Raw genomic sequence first — 23,228 nt, forward strand, 5'->3', positions numbered from 1 at the left:
CACACACACTGGGATCATGTTTTAGGGAAAGGCAGCCTGGCAATGTACAAATGGAGAGTGGCTGTAACTCAAAGCACTGTGGTGAGGTATCGTAGCAAACCCCAGCAGTTTGCTAGGACTTTAATTCTGCTCAGCAAGAGGGCTGTGAGTGAAGGATTCCAAAAGAAGCAGAGAGCACTTTGACATCTATCTGCTTCGAACCATAAAGATGAGATGCACCCCTGAGCACCAATGGCTTGTGTGCTGCACACACAATGGGAGCTGAAGGACCACATCCCACCACAGATGAGAAACTGTCAGTAGTTTTTCAATATGGTCATTGGGAAATCTGTGCTGCTGCTTCTTGGCAAGTCATATTTTGCAGAATGGGTGTAAGGAATGCATCTGAATATTCCACTGAAATTATAAGTGAAGCAGAAAACTACTGCAGCAGCCTGTTTTACTTTTTCTTAATCTCTGTAAACCACAGTTAAGATTTGGAAAATGTACAGAAAATGTGCATAACTCTCCTTGTGCCTAAGCTAAGGAATACTGCACAACAGACATTGGAGAGCATGTACACAAGTGACTATCACTCCCTGAATGTCTCCCTCCTGAGAAAAGTACAATCTAGAGTGAAACATGGGACTACTGCAGGCACCACTTCAGTGTCTCATAGCTTGTTCTGTCCATAGCCTGAAGAAAAGAACATTTCTGAGAGGAGCTCATATCACTTCTTCCTGATGTGGCATCAAAAGTCATTGAATGTGAGATAAAATTGACAGGGAACTGCTTGAGAGGGTACAGCAAAGGGTTAAAAAGATGATTAGGGGACTAAAACATGTCTTTTATGAATAAAGGCCAAGGGATTTAGGGCTTTTTTTTTTTTTTTTAGCTTGGAGAAGAGTGAAGGAGGATCTTATAAATGCTTATCAATAATTAAAAGGGTGGTTGTCAGGAAGATGTGGCCAGTCTTCATTCATGGTGCCCAGTGACAGGACAAGGGGTAACAGGCACCAACTTGAATATAAGAAGTTCCACCTAAACATGAGGGTGATGGAGCACTGAAACAGGCTGCTCAGAGAGGTTGTGGAGCCTCCATCTCTGAAGACTTTCAAAACTTGCCTGGATACATTTATGTGCAACCTGATCTAGGTGAACCTGCTCTGGCAGGGCAGTTGGACTAGATGATCTCCAGAGGTCCCTTCCAATCCCCTATCATTCTCTGATCCCAGGAATGCAGTGCAGTAGAAGTCAGGAAGCAAGAAAGTAGGAAATGCCTCTGAGGGGCAAATGAGATTTTCCTGTGCTGCAGTTCTGCATGATCTTCTGCGAAGACATTCACAACCTGTGGCAGCTCACAACAGCACTGTAAACATGTTAGCTCTCTAAAACTTACTGCTGGGTGGAAAGAGAAGTTCACTGTTACCAGAAAATAACTTACATGCTGATATACCACTCAGTTACTTCTCATTTCTCTTTCAAAACTTTGATAAAAATCAAGTACAGTCCATCCAACTGAAATGTGTCCTCCACGTAGGTTTCAGCACAAGCAAGGCAGACAAACACTCCCATGTACAAACACAAAAATATATATGTATTTTAATTTCCATTTGGTCATATTTTATTTAACAGAATGTCATTCTTCCTCAGTAACCAACAATGACTTAAAGCAGTAGTTACTCTCCAAAACCAGCCCATTGATCACAGAGAACTGATGATACTTAAATATACAATAGAAAGAGTGACATGGTTCACAAAGTTGTTGAATCTTCAGGGTTTGTTTTTTTTTTAGGGTGGAATACAACAGACCAAAAGTAACCATCTTACCTAGGTCCAAGAATAAAATGCAAACTGGCAACAAGTTGTGAGAAGAGAATAGTTATTGAAACTATACACAGAGAGAACACGACTGGTAGACTTGTCCTGGCTTTACAAATCTCAGACCCCCTGAGTCCTAACAGTACTAAACTGAGAAACAAACAAACAAATTTAATCCTGAGGATACAAGCACTGTTTGCAAATTGCTCCTGTAATTGAATGTTTGGATTTTCGATACGGTGCTGTAGTATTTTCCTTAAGGCTCCAACAGTAGATAGTTGCATGTGGGAAAAAAAATGCATTCAGTGGTTACTGCTATGCAAGTACTACAGATGGTAAGAGCCTTAAGGCACTGATTGCCAATCTAGCCATTTTAGGTGTTGCCATGACTAGCTGTTAATCATTTTTCTTGTAACAGACTTGCATTAATAGATTACATGAGTGCTTTTACGTTTGCATGGGTGCAGAATCAACAGAGTTAGTGTTTGGCCCAAATCTTCACTGAGTCAGGAGTACTTCCATAATTGGCTGTTGCTTAAATGTTGGGGCAGAAGTCCCTACCTGAAGAGTGGTAATTAACAGACAGGGGAAGGTAATATAATACATCACAAGAGCTGTCTCTGATGACTTTCTATCTGCACCTCTGCAGACTCCTTTTTCGTGTTCCTCTACGACGAGGTCAGCTGTTTCTCTCGTTTTCCATTTCACCCTGTTCCCAGAGATTTGCATGAGGGAAATGTTTAAAGCAGTGATGCTCAAGCTCTAGTCTGCAGATTATCAGGGTGCTGGGGTTCTTTACAGTTTTCTCCACTTATTCATAGAATAAAGTATATACAGAAGACAGGATGTCATTGAACGCAAGGGGGTTGGAGAAGAAAGGTTGCAGAGCTGGGGAAGTTTTGTAGGACACATTTTACAACACAGTCCATAGGCAGCTAGAGACCCAAACAATTTGAAAGAGACATTATTGTCAAGTTAAACACAACAGCAAAACTGTATTTTTTTAGATAGTGTCAGGTATTCATTCATATGTGCCCTTCTGAACATACTCATAGCTTAAGAATTGCATTTTCTGTTATTCAATTCCTTCACCCTCTGATGCATGAAACATGCAGATGACCCTCAGGGAAAACCATATTTAAAGTGAAGTGATTAGACACCAAGTCCCATCAAGCATACAATGCAACCAAACCCTGAAACTCTTTTAAGTTATCATAATCTTAAGCATTCCTTTTAACAACCACCAATTTAATGTTTTTAGACGTTAAGTGGCATGCTTAAAGTCGTCAGTTTGCTTTAAATCATCTCCACCCTGGGTGACTAATGGCTACGATTAGCATCACCAGCAGCACTCTTTAAAGACACAGGACATAGATCACCAGCTACAGCTCGAAGGCTGCATCATTAGCACAAGACATCGAGGTGCACAGAAGGGATTCCCACACTGCTCACTCACAGCCTTCTACACAGAGTAGGTGCTGATATTGACGGCAGGGCAGGCTTTCTTCTGAGTCAGCTCTGAATTCTCCAACAAAATTGTCTCCACAGCAGGGCTTTGCAGAACACATCCCTCCTTTCCCTTCCTGTGGACAGGCTGATGAACACTGGCATTAACAGGTGATTTTTTTATCATGCCACAGGCCACCCAGACCCCAAGAGACACTGTGGAAACAGCAGCAGCAGCAGAAGAGGTTGGCACACACATCAGATTTAGATACATCAAAACTAAGATTGTGTTGGAAAGAGACAAAGATGTTCTCTCTCCTTCCTAACAACAGATGTGTGGTGGGGTTTTAAGTTCCCTCTCAAGGTACAGAGCAAGTGAAAGCCTCTCTTACCATTGCATTAAAATGACTCATCAGGTCACTCCAACTCCCTGTTGCTGTTTTCTCCACAGGTCACCTTTCCTTACAGGTGTGCAACTCCTGTCCTCCTCTCCCTGCATGATTTCTTCAGCTAGGCAGGACAAAACATTCCTCATATTCCTTCAGGTACCAGCCCTCAGTCATTCTGGGGCCCCTCTCCAGGTGAGGATCTGGTGGCATGCATCAACCCATTAAACCATGTTCACAAGCTCAGCTAGTGCACCTACAATTTCACATGGTCACACAAGCTTATTCCAAAGATTTAGGAAACTCCACCATGGCCATACAAGGTAGGCCATGGGAAAAAGGAGAACTCTGCTTAGAATGTAGATGGAGGAAACAAGATTCCTATTCACTTCTTGCAAGTGTTCATGCAAGTTCACTCATATAATTTTTGCCATTCATACGATTTTCCACTGCAGGCTTGCTTCTGTTTTTCATTTCAATTATTGTGTTTATCATCTTCTATTTCTTCTGCCCTCAATTTTTTATTAACCAGGGGATCTGATTTGAGATGCCTGCCTTTAGGCACTGCTGTGTGCTGCTGCTGCCATGACAGTCTCTTTAAGGAATCACAGCAGTGTTTCAGCACCAAGTACAAATCCTGATTAACCCCCACCATTTGTCTGCTGCTAACTGGCAGATATGCCAGTTCTCTGGAAGTGCATTCTTTGCCAACAGTAAAAGCAAGCTTTGTCATACCTATATTAGGCAGGACTTGCTGTGAGTGACCACCTCAGGAGCAGCAGAGCTGGGTGACTCTGCCAGTCCCCATAGACAAAATACTTTGGCCACGTTTTCAGACAAAAAATATTGTGTGCCATAAGGAAATATCAGAAGCTTGGAGCTTCTCTGTTTTGTCTGGGTGTAGTGCTTCCCTTCCATTTGGATTCCACAGCAATACCATCAACTCAGATTTGGAACTCACTGCAGAAACCTTCTCTTTTATTCTTTTTTATTAAACTCATTTCCTATGAGCCTGACATGTCCATTATGAACCAAAACAGTTTACACACACAAAACACTGAAGGATGAGTGACGAAATAGTAGGAGCTTGTGACTTATATTTCAACTCCACCACTGCCCAGCAAACTACAAGTTGTTATTTTTCAAACAACCAAATCACTTTGGAAATTGTGCAGTCCAACAGGGGTCAATGCTGGTTTGTGACAACAGACCCATATGAAGGGGGAAAAAAATTAAGATCCCAAAAGCTGATAGGAAAAAATTCCCACATAACTGAAAGCTGAAGTGCAGACTGAAGGGCAAATACAGACCCCTTGACACAGGATCATTCAAGGTTACAGAGCAATACAGGATGTGGGTCTTCTCTGCCTGGCTTGCACTTTTCATCTGCTTCTAAATAAAATACCAATGTTCCTTCTAGAGTTAATGGAAAATAATTATGTTTCAAGGCCCTCAAAAAGAGATCCAACCTCACCAAGTCCAGAATTCCTTACTGGCCAGCCAAGATTTCCTTTTGGTAGTCTTCAGAGTAAATTACCTTTTGCCTACCAATTATACAGGCAAGAAAGGCATTTGATTTGGGGACATATTCCTTTTTTTATCATTTCTTCAGCAGTAATGGTAAAATGTATAATCCAATTTGACACCACAGGAGAACAGAAGACCCCTGGTTTGTAAAGGTCTTGTGGTAAAACATTTCAGTAGGTTTCTAAAGACACTAAGCATGACTGGAATCAACAAACAAACATTCTTCTTACCTAAAGCAGGGACACATTTTTCACTCCTGCAGCTCAAACCAGAGTTAGTGATTGGTTTCACTTCTGCCATACATAAACACAATGTGAATATCTTCCATCAGGATTTTAATGTCTCCAACTCGCTGTGTCTCTGTTTTGCTACCTGAGGAATGAGATAACTTATTTTCTTGATTTTACAGTGTGCTTCAGATTTCATGGACTAAAGACCTGCTCTCAGCACCACAAGTATATGCTCACAAGCTACTTGCAAAATTCCTTTCTTTAGAAGGACATGACACAGCTAGCCACCTGATGAAGTGATTTGTCTGTATAATTATTTGAAAACTTTGCTTTTGCCTTTTACATTAGTATTTATCTTCCAAATTTATCCTGGTACCCAATGCTGAACATGCCCTACAGGCAAATCAAGATTATCAAACCCAAACTCAGCCTACACCCCTCTCCACCTCCAAATCCTATTTTAATATTCTAAACAAAACCCTGAGGGCTGATTTTTGATTTTTCTCTCTTCCATGCTCTTTCAAACTTGACTTTATCAGAAATCTTGATGAATAAGTACACTGATATTAACAGAAACAACCTAGGAACAGGGACATGACCAAAGCTTATTGCAAAGTGTTTCCCAGGTCATTCTAAACAGCAGTTCTTATGACACATGGCAAACATTTTAATTTCCCAAACAGAACAGGTAAATAAGAAAAGGCATGAACAAAATATTGCCAGGTTACAATTTTGTCAGGTAATGTGCTTAGGCTTTGCTGTGACTGTGATTCAATAACACAAAGAGCATTCCATGCAAGGTACTGAGCTAACACAGTTCTTTAAGAGACATTGAAGCAAATCTGCTCTTCCACATAGCAATGACCTCTTGAGGTCCCCTGTACTCCTAATTCCTGTAATTCCATTTTAAGTCTATTTATGTCTCTACAAATATCTTCTGCAACTAGGCATAGCACGTTTGCAGAGTGCAAAACATCTTTTAAAATATGCTATACAGTAAATTTACATTTCTGTAAAGACATCTTAAAGCTATCTTACAACCAATAACTATCAGGAGCCTGTGTGTTTGTTGGAGCTTAGTGGTGACAGTTTACCTGTCTTTATAAAGCCAAGAGACTATTGACAACTCTGATTGCAGGAGGAAGGCTTTGGCCATGGAAGTTTCCACAAGTTTTCCATATATTTTTAAACATTTGCTTTATGGCAGAGACATCACATAAGGGGATAGTTTTAGATATTGCCAAATGTCTGAAACTATTCTTTTTTACACTTTTTTGTCTTCCTCTCTTGTGTTTATTTTGTTTTTGTTTGTTTGTTTTTTTACTTAGTTGGCTGGACAGGTGTATTCAGTTTTTCCACTAAGTTCCTCATATTGCAGGATTATTTTTTTTTAATATATATGCATATCAGCATGCATAATTACAACAAGGTTTATGCTACCCAGTATAAAACAAAGGTAAGAAATTAAGAGGAATTCCTCCCAAGCTTTTGAAATTTCTTTTTAGCACTTTGATTCTGCTATAAAAATTAGGCATCAATTCCTATGACAATAAAGATTGGAAAAAATTCAGTCCAAATTTAATCTGTTAAAAATTGACCTACCTAGAAAGATTTTTCTACAAGAAGCAAGGGAAAGGTGAGAACCCTTTATGAGCCCTGATGTGTAAAAGAGAAATGCTTTCAAAGAATTCTGAGAGCATGTCAAGGATAATTGTTTTTCTTGCTCATTTTCCTAGTTTTAGCCAATGTCACAACTGCAACTACCACTGCCAGAATTTCCTTCAGCTAAATAAAAGCTGCAGCCAAGAAGACCTGCTGCCCAACTCTTTAACAGTGAGGACCTTACTGAAAAAAGTACTTTTGTTCTTGGTGAAAGATGAGGTCCCAGTTACATAAAATTATAATGTATCCTACTTTCACTCTCTGAAAAGAATACATTAATACTCCTTAACTTGCAGCTGAAATCAGGCATCAGAAGACATTACATAAATTACACAAATAAAGGATTTACAAACAAAACAAACTTACAAGCTTCAAAACAAACATTAAGCTTCATATAGTTGAGCAGATACACTGTCCTACAAAGATGCTCTGTGGGAATGTAGGAGGCATTTGCATTTTCTGACCAGACAGCTGGTGTACTCCAAACCCAGCATTGTGCTGGTTTACACCAGGGTTTGGCCTGTGTAAGCAGCCATGAAGATTTTGATCACCACCCTGTTTGCATACATACGAAATACTGAGTGAATTCCAAAGCCCTTGCAAGGAGAAAATTTTTACTGATGTTAAGAGTTTTGTCTGATAATGATATAAAGATCAGGGAGACAGCAATCTGCTACTCTACTAACCATAAGTGTGGGCATATACAACATACATTCACATATGGCACATGTGCAAACTCCAGAGACACATCTCACCTAGCCAGCATGGTATTACAAGGTAGGTGAAAACCAGAAGTGACTAAAACAGTGTCTAAGAACTCATCAGTCTTTCAAGTCTCTCAAACCAGGGAAGCAATATTACAACAGCTTCTACTGCTGAAAACCTGTAGGCCAGACTGCAAAGATGTTCAGGCTCCATGTCTTTTCTCTTTGCATTTCATAACACATATCATGAAAACAGAAAGGCGATGGCTTGTTCAGACAAGCTCCTGCAATGTGATGGCACGTTGGAGCACACACCATTTCTCTGCATTGCTAATGAACTGAGAAGTAGGAGAGCTTTATCTGTGTGCTGCCTGGGCTAATCAAGGGTGATGCTGGAAGAGACAGGGTTGTCTCAGCCCTGAGAAACACCAAAGCTGCCACCAGAGGAGTTACATCTGAGATGACACACTTCTGAGATTTCACTCTCTGCTCTCTCTTAATTCATCCCAGCCTACTCAGTCATATAGTTTGCAAGGAGCAGAGATGACCTACACATAATGACTTTGAAACTTCAGTGATCATTGAAGTGCTGGAAGAAATTCTTTAAACTCTGGTGCTTGGGAGGGGGAGTTGCTGCGAGCCATCTCCTCCCCTGTGGTCAGTATATCCTCACCTAATACCTGCATTACACAGACATGCTCTTGCAATGCCTCTAACTATCCCAGTATCTTGGTGGGCACCCTGTGTCTTCTCACTCTGATTGCAGAGTTAAGCCCTAAGAGAAGTGACATTCTCGACCTAGCATACAACAGGCTGCGCTCACATCAGTCAAGACACAGAGATGACACAGCCCCTGCATTTCAGCTGTCTACCCAACCCCTAGCTAAACCTGTTGTCCTTTTGAGGTAAAATGTGTTTCTCTATTATGGCACATATTCAATATATACAGTTACACTACAACCGAAACAAAAGTGTCCTAAACACATAGGCTGAGATGTTTGGCTACAACTGATTGATATTAATCCTTGCTTGGAGTGGGATGCTGCTGTTCTATGGAAAGTTTTACTATATTAATAATGATGTTGTCTCAATATACAATCTATAATATATCTAAGTACATTGAATAGGTAGGATTTCTTGTATAAACCTTCAATTAAATACACTGGTCTGACAATGTCACCTTGTATGCTAGCCAGAAATTGGTAAAAATATATATATGTATCCAGACTCCCAGTGCACAGGATTCAGCAAGTTTTAACCTCTGCTGCCAGGATTTACCTTCAAATTCCAGTTATTTTGCTGTATTTAGAGGACTGTTTTCCCATTCTGAGAGAGAACAGAGTTCTCAAAATAATTCTTGACATGCACCCAAACTGCAAGAGAAGTAACTCCAATGTGTCCCACATTACAACACCCAGATCAGGGTAACAAGCCAGGTTACTTGCAAACTGTAAATGAAAAGTTAAGGAAGAAACCTCATAGATCCATACAGCCAAACAACAAAGCCGTCAAAGAGTTGGTTCCAGTTCATCTGAGATCTTTTTTTTTTTCACAATGCTACATGGTTTATGCCAAATCACATTCCTAAGCCACAAGGCTTTTTTGGAAAATCAGTTCCTATAGTTAGGAAATATTCAACCAATTACAGGATCTCCATGGTCTTAGCTTCCCTCTTTATCCTTCCACACTACATGAGCATTGCAGAGAGAAAACAAACCAGCAGTCAGTATGCTATCTGCAATATGGCTTCCTATGAGAAGGACAATGTTTAATTGGCTTTGATATTTTTCTCTGTCCAGCATCTGTCTGTGTGTGTGTGTGCAAGCATGCACACATTTTCTTCTCTCTTTCATGGTGCATTTCACTGACATATTGGACAGTCACTGATCTCCATAGCATTTGTTTACCATAACTTACAAAGTCAAATTGGAGGATTATATTGTATTTACAAACAAGTTGGCACTTACAGAATAAATTATTGATTCCTCTTTAGGTTTTTATTTCATTTTTATTTTCCTTCTTTTTTTTTTTTTTTCTTTTCCTTTTTTTTTTTTTTCCTCCTCTTCTTTTTCACCCAAGGGCATCCAGCATTCCGGTGGAATGGTGAAACCTCCTGCCATTATGCTACATTAACATGAGTAAATAGGATTCCAGCTGGCACACTCTTTCCCAATAGTTTGCTTGCTGCTGAGAGGCAGTGCTTTCCACCTCAGTTCATGTCCAGTGCTCAGGAACTGTTAGTCAAGTGAAAGCAAAGGCTGCATGTTTTCTTCCTCATTCTTATCCATGCGTTTCAGCACCCCAGGATCCACAACTGACTGAGACCTGCAGAGGGATAACACGTTCATCTGACATTTCTAGATCAAGACAAATGCTGGTAAACCTCAGCTTTCTTCTCTTCATTTTAATTTCTTGCAGGGATTAAAAATAATGCTACAGCATTACCCAAGCATGGGATCATTGCAAATGGTCAAAAAAATACCTTCAGGGAGTGACTAGGTGGCTTTGAAGGGCTCAGTGCTGGTTTCTGGGTACAGGAGAAAAAAGGTGGAATAAAGTGGATCTTCAGTGAAATGGTCAGCAGGTCTGCACACAACAGAGGGTAAATTAAGCTGTTTTTTCTACTGACTTAAGCACTGACCCTCTCTAGCAGAAGGTTATATGGCACTAGGCTGTTAAAGAAGGCACAATTCAGCCACTCAGCTGCCTAAAGGCACACTGCTATTAGTGGTATGTGTCAGCTGGAAGCACAAGTTCCTCCTTCTCTGAATAGCACTTAAAGGCAAGTGTGAGATCCTAAGCCAACCCTAGGGAATCCTGTCATGCCCAGCAGGATTTCTGGAGCAGAGGACACATCTATCAATCTCATTCATCAGCAAAATTAAACAGAGCAGAGAAGGATGGTAAGGGCAAATTTAGTGATGATGGTAGAATCTGTCCAGGGTCTCTGATTCATCAGTGAGAAATAACACTGGTATTGTCAGTGTGGAGGGCTACAGCACCAAAAAATCTTCATGAGTGCTGACCTGTCCTCAAGTAACCGTACAGAGTCAGTTGCCCCCTCCTAAACTGGCATCATCCACTGAAATCAATGAATGAGGCTGATAGCAGGAGACAATTTGGTCTTTCTCAAAAAATCCAAAGAAAACTTTCAAAAGCACAAGAAAAAACATCTGAATTAAAGCCTTAGTGAAAAATACTAAACCCAAAGATATTTTGTAATAGTACTTACCCCATTCCCTTACTAATGTTAAACCCAAGAAAATTAGCTTTCAATTTCTGATGGTCTCTCTTGTGATAAACATAATTTAAAAAAAATTAATTAAAACAGTACAATAACCTTCATCAAGAATGCTGGTCAGTTCCCCAGGCAGAAAACTGAGCCACTGAATTAAAAATGCTTTTTAAAAATCTTTACAAGGTACTGTGTGCCAATGCAAAAGCTGTTTGAAAATTTGCTAGTGGGAAGCTGTACTCCCAGAAAATCCAGTTCATCAAGATAAAAAGTGCTGTGAAAATGTAATAACTTCAAAGGATTCCCAATTGAATGCAAGAACTAATAGCAAACTGAGCCTCTTCCTCAGCTGCCAATGTTCCAGCAGCCAAGGTTTCCAGTTCCTTGTGTGGGGAACTGAAGGGGAGCTGGAAAGGCTGCAAACCTGGCCTCGAATTCCCAGTGAGGCAGTACTGGCCATAAATTCCAAGGGCCTCCTAAATCCTTGATGCCAAGGCAGATGTGAAAATGAAACTGCATGAATCCTGATTTATGGCGTGCGAGCTCAGGAGCCTAGATGCCTTGAAGAGGAAGGAGAAATAGTTTTCATTCAGTTCTAAATCAACATTTACTGTCATGTTTCATTCCGTCCAGCAGCAACTCATGAATGAAGGTATGTCAAAGGAAAAAACATTTGTGTAGGTCTGTAGCACCTTCTACCTACATCTCCCAAATAAGTTTACAGACATTACTGAATAAATTCTCACAAAACCCCCCAACAAACCAAACCAAACCAAACCAAACCAAACCAAACCAAACCAAACCAAACCAAACCAAACCAAACCAAACCAAACCAAAACAAACCAAACCAAACCAAACCAAACCAAACCAAACCAAACCAAAACAAAACAAAACACCACCAACCAACCAAACCCCAACAGGACAGAGTTGTACTACAAATCCTCACTGCAGAGGTGAGGAACCAAAGCCACACACTCTGCAAAGTTTATCAACCCAGATATCTGCCCTGCAGGGTTAGGTGAGAAGAGGATGCAGGTCTCCAGCTGGGTGCCTCAGCCATGAGAGCTATGGCTGGACACAGCCACAAGCTAAAGATGACTGCTGAGACAGCTGCAGTGGTGCCACTCCAAAAGTCTGTACTACAGATGGGATTACCTCCTTATTTCCACCACCATCCTCACCTTCCTTTCAGGTAGAGGTCACCCAAAAGTTCAAGGAGATCCATAGGAACATCAGTGGTTCATATGTGAGTAAAAATAGGCAACAAAGAAATGAATTTTCAGCAGGTTTAAGAAAGATATTCTTGCAGTGCAATAAAGTGATTTTAAAATGGCAAGCCAAATTAAACAAGATGATGGTTGGAGATCTGCTAGACTCTCTAAGAAGTAAGGACTTTTCATTGACTTACTGCCGTGGGGTTTTATACATTAAACTGAGTGTTTTCTTAAACAGATAAAGAATCCACCAGGTGCAGAATTTAAGTTAAATTTAATTTTTAATGAAGATCTTACCTGCTTTGTCTCTTCACTTTTCTATTTCTGTTCTAATACAATCTGAGCACTTAATACATCAAAGTCTAGGACCTTCTGTCCATCTTGCTACCACTCCCTTCTATTTGGTGCTAGCACAATAAGTCTACTTAGTACTTTTTATATCCAACAGCAAGGAAGGAGGATTCTAGCAGGTGCTGTAGACATGCTAACTGAAAAAGAATGCCAGGAAGATGTGGAAATTTCAGCTCAATATTATGTGGAAACTTATTTGCTGCAATACAGCTCATACTGCATCAGCTAATCCAGACAAAGAATGTCAATTTGAAGCTTTCACTGGGGTGTAATTCTGCATGAAGGATTTTTCAAGCACAATTTGAATGAGAATTAAAATTCTGCAAAAAAGGATGAATAATCTGGTCAAGCTACTGCTTTTCCATTTAATAATGTGCTTGCCAAGGATAGCCTCCAAAAGTGTGCTCCTGAGGGTTTTTTCATGGTTTATTTTTGCTGTATCTGTGGATGAAGCTATTCACTCTCACACCTTTATTTTTGCAACACTAAGACTTCTGCATTTCAGCTCCTAAATTCCACCTGTCTTAGCAAGACAGATTCTCTATTGTCTCACAATTCTTGTATTAGGTAAAAATCATATATAAATGTATTTCTCACTTTCCCTTTCCCCTGGCTACTTCCCATCCCATTTTCTCCACTACTTTTGTTAATTGCATCTTTGTCATATGGCTTTAGTACCTTTTTTAGCTTCTCCCTATCCTAGCTGACTCCCATCCAATCTCTTGCCATTTCCCCTTTCAATGCTCTTTCATCTATTCCCATGGCAATCTCCTGTTGTCCCCTCTCATTCCCAAAATAAACCTCCCTTTCAAACCTCAGTGTCCTCCCCAATCTATGCAACATTTTCCAGCCAAAGCTTCCTGGATGAGGAGTCTGAAAATATTTTATCCTGTCTGATCTGCTTCCAGAGTCATTTTCCTTTCGTACCAAATATCAACTGAAACTGAATTTTTAGCTTAGCATATTCTGACTTAATTTTAATGACTTTACATATTGGTTTCTGCCCTGTTAATTTTTCTTCTGATTCATTGCTAGGCCTATCCCTTACAATCTGCTCTCTGAATTTTGCAGCCTTGCTCAACCTTTACCATCACCCTGCTGTAATCTTTACCATCACCCTGCTGTAATCTTTCCCCTTTCTCTTCTACTGCCCTGACAAGATTGGACCAGGTTGGACCTCCCAAATGAATCACCTCATTGCTTCCATAGTTACTGAAGGGGTAACTAACTCTTCCTATTCTTCACTTTGTTTTAGAGTAATTTTACTTTATCTCCTCAAAGAGAATAGCAGAATGGTAGCAGGTTTACCAGATTGGAGCACAACAGTTGGCACTGATTTTTGTCCTGGTTCTCCTCATTACATTTTCTCATATTGTGTGTATCACTGTGACTGACAACTCAGATGCTGTAAATGTCTGGCCATCTACAAACTGGTGGGTACCAGGCTATGGGGCTATGATATGGAGGAAGATAAAAGTTGTTCTCACCACCCAGCTGGATAATGGCTCCCCAGTTTACCTTCTGCACCAAGGCTCACTCCAGCTAGCACAGTCTCTCTAAAAGAGAGGCTGGGATGGGCTATCAGCTTATTCCACACATAGTCCTATATACAATACCTACATGGCACTGCAGAAATCATCAGCTGAGCTCAGCTCACAACTCACACATGTAATAATCAACACCACGCTCTATAGTCAAGCAAACTTCTTGAGGTAGTAATAAAAAATGCTCCTCCTATATAATAAACTATCTGCAGCTTCATAACACAGGAGGAAGGTCAATACTAGAAGGTCACAGTACCTTTAACCCACCTTTTCATGGATTTGGGAGAGAGATCCTTTTCTATATCCTTTGCTGGAGTGTTGTAGGAGTCCACATTGCATTCACTGTCATCATCGTATTCATGGTCAAGCAGTGTTCTTGCCCACGTCCCCATGTCATAGGGGGGCAACATTCCTCCAAATTCTGAAGGCAGGATCTCAGGGTGTATTAGTTGATGCAGGCTGTTGAGGTTATTACCATGCAGGAATATCTATATGCAGACAGGCAGGGAAGAACAAAGCGGTAGCATAAAAGTCATCCAAGCCCCAATTACATCATCATTTATTGCAGCATATGGTACAGTTTCAATATTCTGGTTATGTTGGGCTAACAGAGATGGCCACCAAGGCACACATCACCTTTGCCTTAAGCATGCTCATAAAGCATATTCATAAACCTACAAAGTGATCAAAGCATGAACGACTTGGCAGGACAAAGGGCCTAAGGAAGGTCAGAAATGATGTCTGGTAACTAGGTGGACTGAAGGTTAGATAGACAGACTGCCTACCTCTTCTTCTTTGCTCTGCTTAATCCTGTGAATTAAATTAATAAATCAAGAGCATAAATAATAAATAAAATTAATATTCACTATACACACTGTGAAATATGTATTGACTTTCAGCATCCAGCCATGAGTTCTATAAAGAAGATAAATAGTGCAATGCAATGAAAACTCCACTGTAAAGATTTTCTTCCTTAATATGCTCTTACTAGTAAATACCATCCATACTTGGCAATATATGAAGTAAGTAATAATAGTAAAACCATTTCTGTGACAACAATGAGGGAGTAGCTGATGGGCTGTCTGATATTTTCTGTCAGTGCTTTGGTAGATTTATTTTCATAGATTATTTACATTCTTATCTATCTCTTTTAATATGACATGTATACTTGTGTTTATGTTTAACCTTATTGTTTCTCATCAGAGATGTGGAATATCTGACCAATGAGCACTAGAAACAGAGCACCTCTGGGCTGGGACAGGATTCTCCTCCACATATAGTTGGATTTCATGATCTTAGAGGTTGTTTCCAACATTAATGATTTTATGACACTAGGCACCTGCAGACTTTCCACTGGGTGGAAATGCCTGCTCGTGGGCACATCTACACAGACAGCTCACAGCAAGTCCCAGTCTAGACTAGCAAATCAAATGGGCCAGGATTTGCCCTTTTGGGACTAGGAGCAACTGCCACTGCACAGTTCACATCCATATGGTTAAACTCCTTTCATCTCCAGAACAAGCTCACCTCATCCATACTGCTCATTGGGCCATGCCATCCCCAGATTGTTCCTGGGCAATATCTAAGCACCAGCTGGCACCAGCCAGTGCCCTGCCAGAAAGTGTCTGTACAACTAAACAGTTGGAGTGGGCAGTGCCTAACTCTTTTTCAATTGACTAGCACAGAAGCAGCCAAGAAGGCAAGGTGGGATGATGCCTCCTGACAGCTGAACACTGCCTGTTTGCCACAGGGCAGCACAGGCAGATGCCAATTCACATTCCATTTCACTTTGCAGGGACTTCCCTGGACATCTGAATCTCTAGCATGATTTAAAGAGTTAATTTCAAAAGACAGAGAGACAAAAAGACTTGTCTTGTATTGCTTATTTCAGCCCATCTTCCAGTCAGCTGGGGAGGTGGGAAGCTTCCTGCAACCACACAAACCCAGGAATGTCCTGGAGGTGTTTAAGGCCAGGCTGGATGAGGTTCTGGCCAGCCTGATGTAGTGTGAGGTGTCCCTGCCCATGGCAGGGGGGTTGGAACTGGATGATCCTTGTGGTCCCTTCCAACCCTGACTGATTCTATGATTCTATGAATGTTCTTCCACCTCAGAAAGGGATTTATCCTTGTGTGAAAGAACAAATATATGGAAGTAATCTGGTTTATGGCACCTTTACAACTGAATGTTTCACTTCTTGGCAATTATATTTCTATATGTCTAGTACTACATTTATCTGAACATAGTTATCAGCTGCAAAGCTACCAGGTATACTAAAAAAAAAAAAAAACACCCAAACCAAAACCCACAAAATAATTCAAGATAAACACAACAGGTAAATAACAAACCTGATTAAACCCTGAGGAGAATTCTCTTCAATTTGGGTTTTTTGTCACAATCATTCATTCTGCTTCTCATGTTTTTGGTTTTTTTGTTTGTTTTTCTTTAAAGCTGATTTTAACATTTTATGTGCTGGGCACAACTTTCACAGTTTGACACTTAAGTTTTGGACTCTAAATCCATATTTAACTACCTGACTGTTTCTTAAGGATATTCTGCATTGACAAAACAGCTGTAAAAAGGCAGTGTTTTGGAAACTATATGACAATGATTCAAGTGTCTAAAGAGTGCACCTCCTAAGTACCTCTGTTCAACTGCCTGGTCACTTATTTTTAATGCTGTAGCATGCCCATGTGCTGTACTTTACCTCCTGGTTATACCTGCACAACATTTGACTTAAAAGGGCCTCAAACATATCTGGCACTGTAATGTTCTTTGTTGAAGCTGTAGTGAACAGAGTGCAACTGAATCCTGAAAAAATGGGTTTTCATTTGCATATTTGTAACACAAAAGGCTTTGTGATCTTATAGTTCAAAATCTGTGAATAGTAGAGGCCTCTCAAGCATAACCAGTCAGTGAAAAAACAGCTAAATACCATGGACCATTGTGGCCTTGTAGGTTATGTTTGAGGAGAGCAAATACAGAGTTGCTTAAAGAGCTGATCCCATTAAATAAAATTAAAAAAAAAAAAGATCACCACATTCTTGGTAATTGCTTTTTGCCCCTGCTTGAGGAAGCCGCTGCTTACTGCAGAGGGGGTTGGACTAGAGGACCTTCAGGGGGCCCCTCCAACCCAGACCATTCTATGATTCTATGTGATGCTGATGACAAAGCTTCTGCTACAGAAATAATATCAGTCTATGTCCTATCACCACCATGCTCTAATTTAGTTGCACTGCTGCAAATGCTGCAAATTCAGCAACATCTCAGAGGCTGCCTGTGGTATACACAGACACAGAAATTTCCTTTCATTGGCTTTCATTCAAATCAGGATTTGCAAACTACTATATGCCAGCCATTTATTTTAGTTAATGTCAAGGAAATCACACTAGGAAAGGATCCTGTACTCATTACCCCTGTTCTTAAAAGACACAAATAATTTTATCTGGAACTAAATGGAATTAAATTGAATGGAATCTTAATAGAAACTGTAATGTTGGTGATATCTTTTAATACAACCCAGGAGAAGGCATATGTTTGCATTTTAAAAGACACTTAAGAGCCCTGCTTGACTGTGTCCTTAAAGGATAGGACTGTGTAAGTCTCTAAACCAGTTAAAGATGCTCTTTACATGCAGATGGACTTTAATAGCTTCCATCAATAACAAGCTGAGGTATTGTGTATATCTACTTGATTAGAGAATGATTCATCTGCTGACTACAGCTGCCAGGGAATGGACAATGAAACTGCAGGATACCCTTTTTCTTGTCTTCTCCTTCAGGAAGGGACGTATAACTGTGTAGAGGGCATGGATATACCACGGCTGATTGACGAAGTGTATTCCTCCAAACCGAGCTGGAAAACTGTCCTGTGTGTTCACAAAACAAAGAGACACAGCGTGAGTTGACTCTTAACACGAGTTGCACACACATCAAATTGTATTTTTTTTTTTATTTTTTATTAAGCTGAATGCTTTCATTTTAATAATAAACCTTAAGTAAGAAGAAACAGTCTTCAAAACTCTATCCTCTCAGCCGAGTTCCGACCTTCCACACCAAGCAGCAACACACCCTGGACCAAGTGATGAGGAAGTGTGCTGAGGCAGCTACAGGAGTCAAGTAAAGGCATGGCATTTCTAACCTCCAGAGAAGCTTTAAACATACATGGTTTGCCCATAATCTCTCTATGTAATATATTTTTTTCCTTTTTCCCTACAGATTTTACTCATTTTTCACTTCAACCATCTCCACTCCTCTAGTGTCGCTGAAAAGCACTAGAAACATCCCTATTGTTTCCACCTTAAAAAGAAAGTGTAAATCTAAACTACCATCCAAGATGTCTCCAATAATATCCATATTTCATAGAACCAAAAATGCATTAAACATTAAGCATAAACTGTAATGCAATATCCATGAGAGTAATTCTTGTCACATAGTCAGGGACCTTCTGGGACCTTAAATGTAAGGACAGCATATCTGCATTGAAGCAATGACTTCTCTTTTCCACTTGCTGAAAAACACAAGGGGCAGACAACTCACTAGGAAAGATTCTGATCTGCATTTTCAATTTCTGAGTCAAGAGAATATGCCAGAAGGTTTGGCAGTTTGAACAAGGCAGCCACTCTGCCCTGGAATACTATTGCTGTATTCATCATGTGTCCTCATTTTGTCTTTGCCTGGTAGGTCATACACACACACACAATGTAATAAGCTGCTGCTGTCCCCTGTGTCATGGTTACAACACCGAGCAAGGAAGCAAGAGGTGCAAACAGGCTTGTAAACTGCTGTGGGATCAGAGGTTCAAAAGGTTAGATGGGGCACTCTGTGCACATAGACATGTTTTGCCTTCTCTGGAGACAAGACAACAGGCCATAGAGAAGCATCCAGCAGACTAGATATAATCTACAGAGCACCATTTGAAGAATATTGATTTTAGGTCATAGAGAGAACACAATAAAACAATAGCTAAGAGAAAATCATAAACTATATCAACCAATCCAGGACTGTCAGATAAGGAAGGCAGGAACTATAGAAAGGAAATCTTTCATGACATGTTTCAGACAGGAATATACTTTGAGAAAGTGCATGTGCCAAGAAGCCTCCTTAGTTCTGTGAACAGCTACAGACCTGTGAATATTATGAAACCTGAAGAGGTCACTTGCTCCTTTTAAAACTATCATTCAAATACTGGCAGGCAGTCCTAATCAGGGAGGTCTTTACATCAGACAGCCACCTGCCTCCAAATTGCAACAACCCAGTGGATTACCAGATGAAATCCTTTCCATCCAGGAGGGAATGCCTTAACAGTAATCTACAGGGAGGATGACAGCTACCGCTTCCCACTTACACCCAGCTGGCCACAGCCACTGCAATTGAGAATCTATTTCACTGAGTTTCTCCAAACATCTGATTAACAAGAGCCCTGAAATAAAACAATCCTGCTGAAAGATTGTGCTGCTGAAGCTTCATCTAGTTAAATGCCCAGTTTCTGTCAGCGCCGCCTAAATGTCAAGCAGGATGGTTGATAATTCACTCTCTTCAATATCATAAATCCCCACACACCATTATGAGAACACAGCCTCTGCTATACAAAAAGTAGTAAATTATGTCCCTATCACATCAATCCAACAAATCCATTAGGAAGGATAAATAACTGGGTGACACCTTAACCTTTAATAGCAGGAGATACCATTCGTCTACGGAGGTTTATCCTGGCTGCAGGTCTGGTGCAGCATGCTGTGTGCCATGCACAAAACAGCAGAAGATACCTTTTGCTGGTTTCATCTCAATGTCTTTGAAGAAGTGTCTTTCATATATGTCCAGATGTCTTTAAGTCTCCCCCTCTGGAGGCTTTCAAAACCCGTCTGCATGCATTCCTGTGCAACATGCTCTAGGTGAACCTGCTTTAAGCAGAGGGGTTGGACTAGATGATCTCCAGAGGTCCCTTCCACCCCCCACCTTTCCGTGATTCTGTGGTATCCTCAGAGTTGACTCTGGAATGGCAACTGTGTTAAACCTCATGAGGGTCAAACACTTTATATAGCGTAGGAGCTATGGAAGACAGCAAAGCAAACCAGCCACTTCAGGCTGCAAGCCTTCTTGCATGAGTTTATAAGATTTTAAATGAATACAAGTGCCCCAAAATCTACCCAAGTAATGAAAGGTTTGTTCTTCATTGCTCAGAAAATGTCTCACACAGAAACTGAGCCCAATCTGTGAATGAGAAGATCTCAACAGGCAAAGAGCTGTGAACATGCAGAGATTCAAAGCAGACAGCCAAGGTATTTGTACTCTACTGAGGGCTCAGAATGGATGACTTGTCAATATGTAAAGATATTGCGTTTCTAGCAAATAAAAAGAGTATCTTTAGAAAGTATGACTTTGACAATTCCATTATCTTTTGTTTGTTTGTTTGTTTTGCATTTTGGAAACCATTTACATGGAGGATTATGAATATATGTGGAATGATCCTCAATTACAAGATGCCATTTGATATTAAAAGGCAATTTGTCCCAGTGTTTTTTGACAGTTCTAAAGGCATTTTCCAGAACTGACTAGAGAAGTGAGTGAACTGAGATGCCTAAATTCAGGAGCACTTCCATAGGTGTAATTAGGAACCCCTAAGACCTGGGCCCAGAAAGAGAAAGGGTGATTTGGTCAGAATGATCCTGCATCATACACAGTGCTAGGACCAGAATTCAAAAGCTGCTGATTGCAGGTCCAAAACTTACTCTTGACAGCACCTCATGAGAAAAGAATAAAAGTGGAATAAGCAACTGCAGCTGCTGGAGAACCAGGTGTCTGAAGGTTTTCTGGCTCTTCTCAGCCATATCTGCTTCCACATGGGGATTTGCCAGACAGATGGCCATCCCACACAAACAGCAGGTAGAAATTTCTTCCCAGATCACTGATTCTTGTGGGGTTTTATGTAGATTGAGTCACAAGCGTGGTGGCAGTCACAACTGCCTCTGCAGACGTATTGCTCTTGAACAGAAAAGCTGTAACCCATGAATCACATGAATTCTAAGTAAAAGGAATCCCATGCCAGGAAACAGTAAGAAATAGAGATCAGCCATGAAGTGTGAACTGTGCATTTGACTGGAAAAGTAATAAATCTGATGGGGCTTACATATGACAATCAGTAGTGGGTTGCCAAGCAAGAGGCAGAGCTCACTGATATTTGCAGGACTGGGAGACTACCAGTGCAAGGCACCAGCTGACCTCTCCTCTAAGGTTTATAAGCCAATGTTGGAGAATGATCCCAAGCAAACTACCTCACTGAGTTTACATCTCTGATGGCATGATTCTGATCACTCACAGCCCAGTCTTTTTTCCTCTCTGCCACACATTAATTCACACAACCTGTCTCCACAAGCTTCCTCTCCAAGGACCCAGTTGCTGTTGCCTGCTACGTCCCTTGGCACATGCTAAGAACCCAGGTTTTTTCTTGATGGGCACCACATCCCACCTGTGCTGGGCTTGGCCATCATCTGAGACAGCCCTCAGGGTTTTGTAGAGGGTTCTGCTCTCTTCTGTGGCCAGCAGAAACACAACACACATAAAAACAACAAAACCAGTGCATGGCATTTTCAACAGCACCTGAGAGAGAAAAGTGCCAAATCCCTACTGAAAATCAGTGTAAGGCTTCTTGGTGCCAGAATTGTTATTGTAAAAATAATATAAATGACCCACATTTTTCATTGCTATCAAATGTGAAAAATTAAAGAATTTCTTAAAGCTCACAGCATTCTCCATTCCTTGGCATTGATTTTACATTTAAACTTCTGCAATCTACTTGTAAATAATTAGTCCAACCAGCTGAAATCAGTACTAGAGACAAGTTTCTTTGCACAGCTCTTCAAGAAGCTGCTGGGACCATTGTATGCCCAAAGGTGCACTGGCAGCCCAGCCACACCAGGGTTCACAAATGTGCTGCATATCACTTGTAGAAATCCCATTTGGATGTGCTTTGCAACATACTAACACTGCAAGAGTGTTTGGTCATATAGGCTCTTGGGGCTTGTTAGGAGTTTGTGCTGTCCTCAAGGGCAGAGAAATTGTTTTTGTGGCTAGTCTAGAGGCATCCTTCAAAGGACTGTCTAGACAAATACAATGAACACACTCACACTTCACTTAAGGGTGTGCTTCAGTGCTGTGATGAGTTCAGGCCATAGCATCTGCAGGCAACAAGAGGCTACAGAGTCAAAGCTGTGAAAATTGTATCTAACAAAAACTACCAGTTCAAAGATAGCATATTAGATTATTAATATCTTAAATGTTGCTTAAGAATTATTCCTGAAGACAATAAATTCAGGACTCCTCCAGCTATTCCAAAAAACTAGGGCCTAGAGAAAAATAATCATGATGATGCATCAAAATAGTATTTTCATAATGGAAAGCTCCACTAAAAAGGCACTAAAACATTCTGTCTGATGCAAGATGTAGCATGACTAGACTCAATTTTTAGTATGCTAAAGAGGAAAGCATAGAAAATCACAGAAAGAAAAGGCTCTGATTAGAAGGAATATTTCACTTCCTTAGTACTCCAGGAGCTGAATTACCAAAAGGAACCAAGAGCCACTGCCTTCTACATCAAGTCTTGCTCCCAGACTGGAACCCAAGGACACCCACACAAATGAGAAGCAGCTCACCATGAATACAGCTAGACTGGGAAGTAGTAGACAGCTTTGAATCATCAAACAACAAGTTTGGGGGGAAATAGACAACCTAACTCATTTGAGACAAAGAGTACTAAATTACAAGGATGCTATGATTCGGGTTGTCTATAACAACAGGAGAATTCACCTCTGTCCCTCTGTGTTAAAGCTCTTTGAGTTTTGGATTCAAAGAAATTTTTAAGTTTCAATGGTGGCAAAATCTGGCTGGACCCTTGCAAAAGTTGCTTTTAGTGATTTCCCTCTGTCACGCTACAATTTTGTTCTCTCCCAGCTCGAGCTTTTCATTTTTATTAAACAATGTTAAACCACTTCTAAGACAAAAAGTGTCCATATAAATTTCTGTTACTGTGTTCAACCAAAAAGAGCAATACCTAAAGGCAAATTAACATCATTCAGTGACATTCCTACAAAATAAGATTTAATTATCTAGAACTGGATGTTGTCATTTTGCTAAG

General features: G+C 40.5%; 1 protein-coding gene across 1 annotated transcript in view; it reads right to left on the reverse strand.

Annotated features, from left to right (window-relative positions):
* Positions 1–9,992: 9,992 nt before the first annotated feature.
* The window catches only part of CLVS2 (clavesin 2), a 49,480-nt gene continuing 36,244 nt past the window's right edge, over positions 9,993–23,228 (reverse strand). The window contains exons 3-5 of the mRNA XM_054393149.1: positions 17,854–17,964; positions 14,367–14,587; positions 9,993–10,080 (exon numbers count right to left, since the gene is read on the reverse strand). Of these exons, the coding sequence (XP_054249124.1) occupies positions 9,993–10,080; positions 14,367–14,587; positions 17,854–17,964 (420 nt within the window). The remainder of the gene's footprint in view (positions 10,081–14,366; positions 14,588–17,853; positions 17,965–23,228) is intronic.

The sequence above is a fragment of the Indicator indicator genome, chromosome 27 (genome assembly GCF_027791375.1).
Source record: "Indicator indicator isolate 239-I01 chromosome 27, UM_Iind_1.1, whole genome shotgun sequence".
Lineage (NCBI taxonomy): Eukaryota > Metazoa > Chordata > Aves > Piciformes > Indicatoridae > Indicator > Indicator indicator.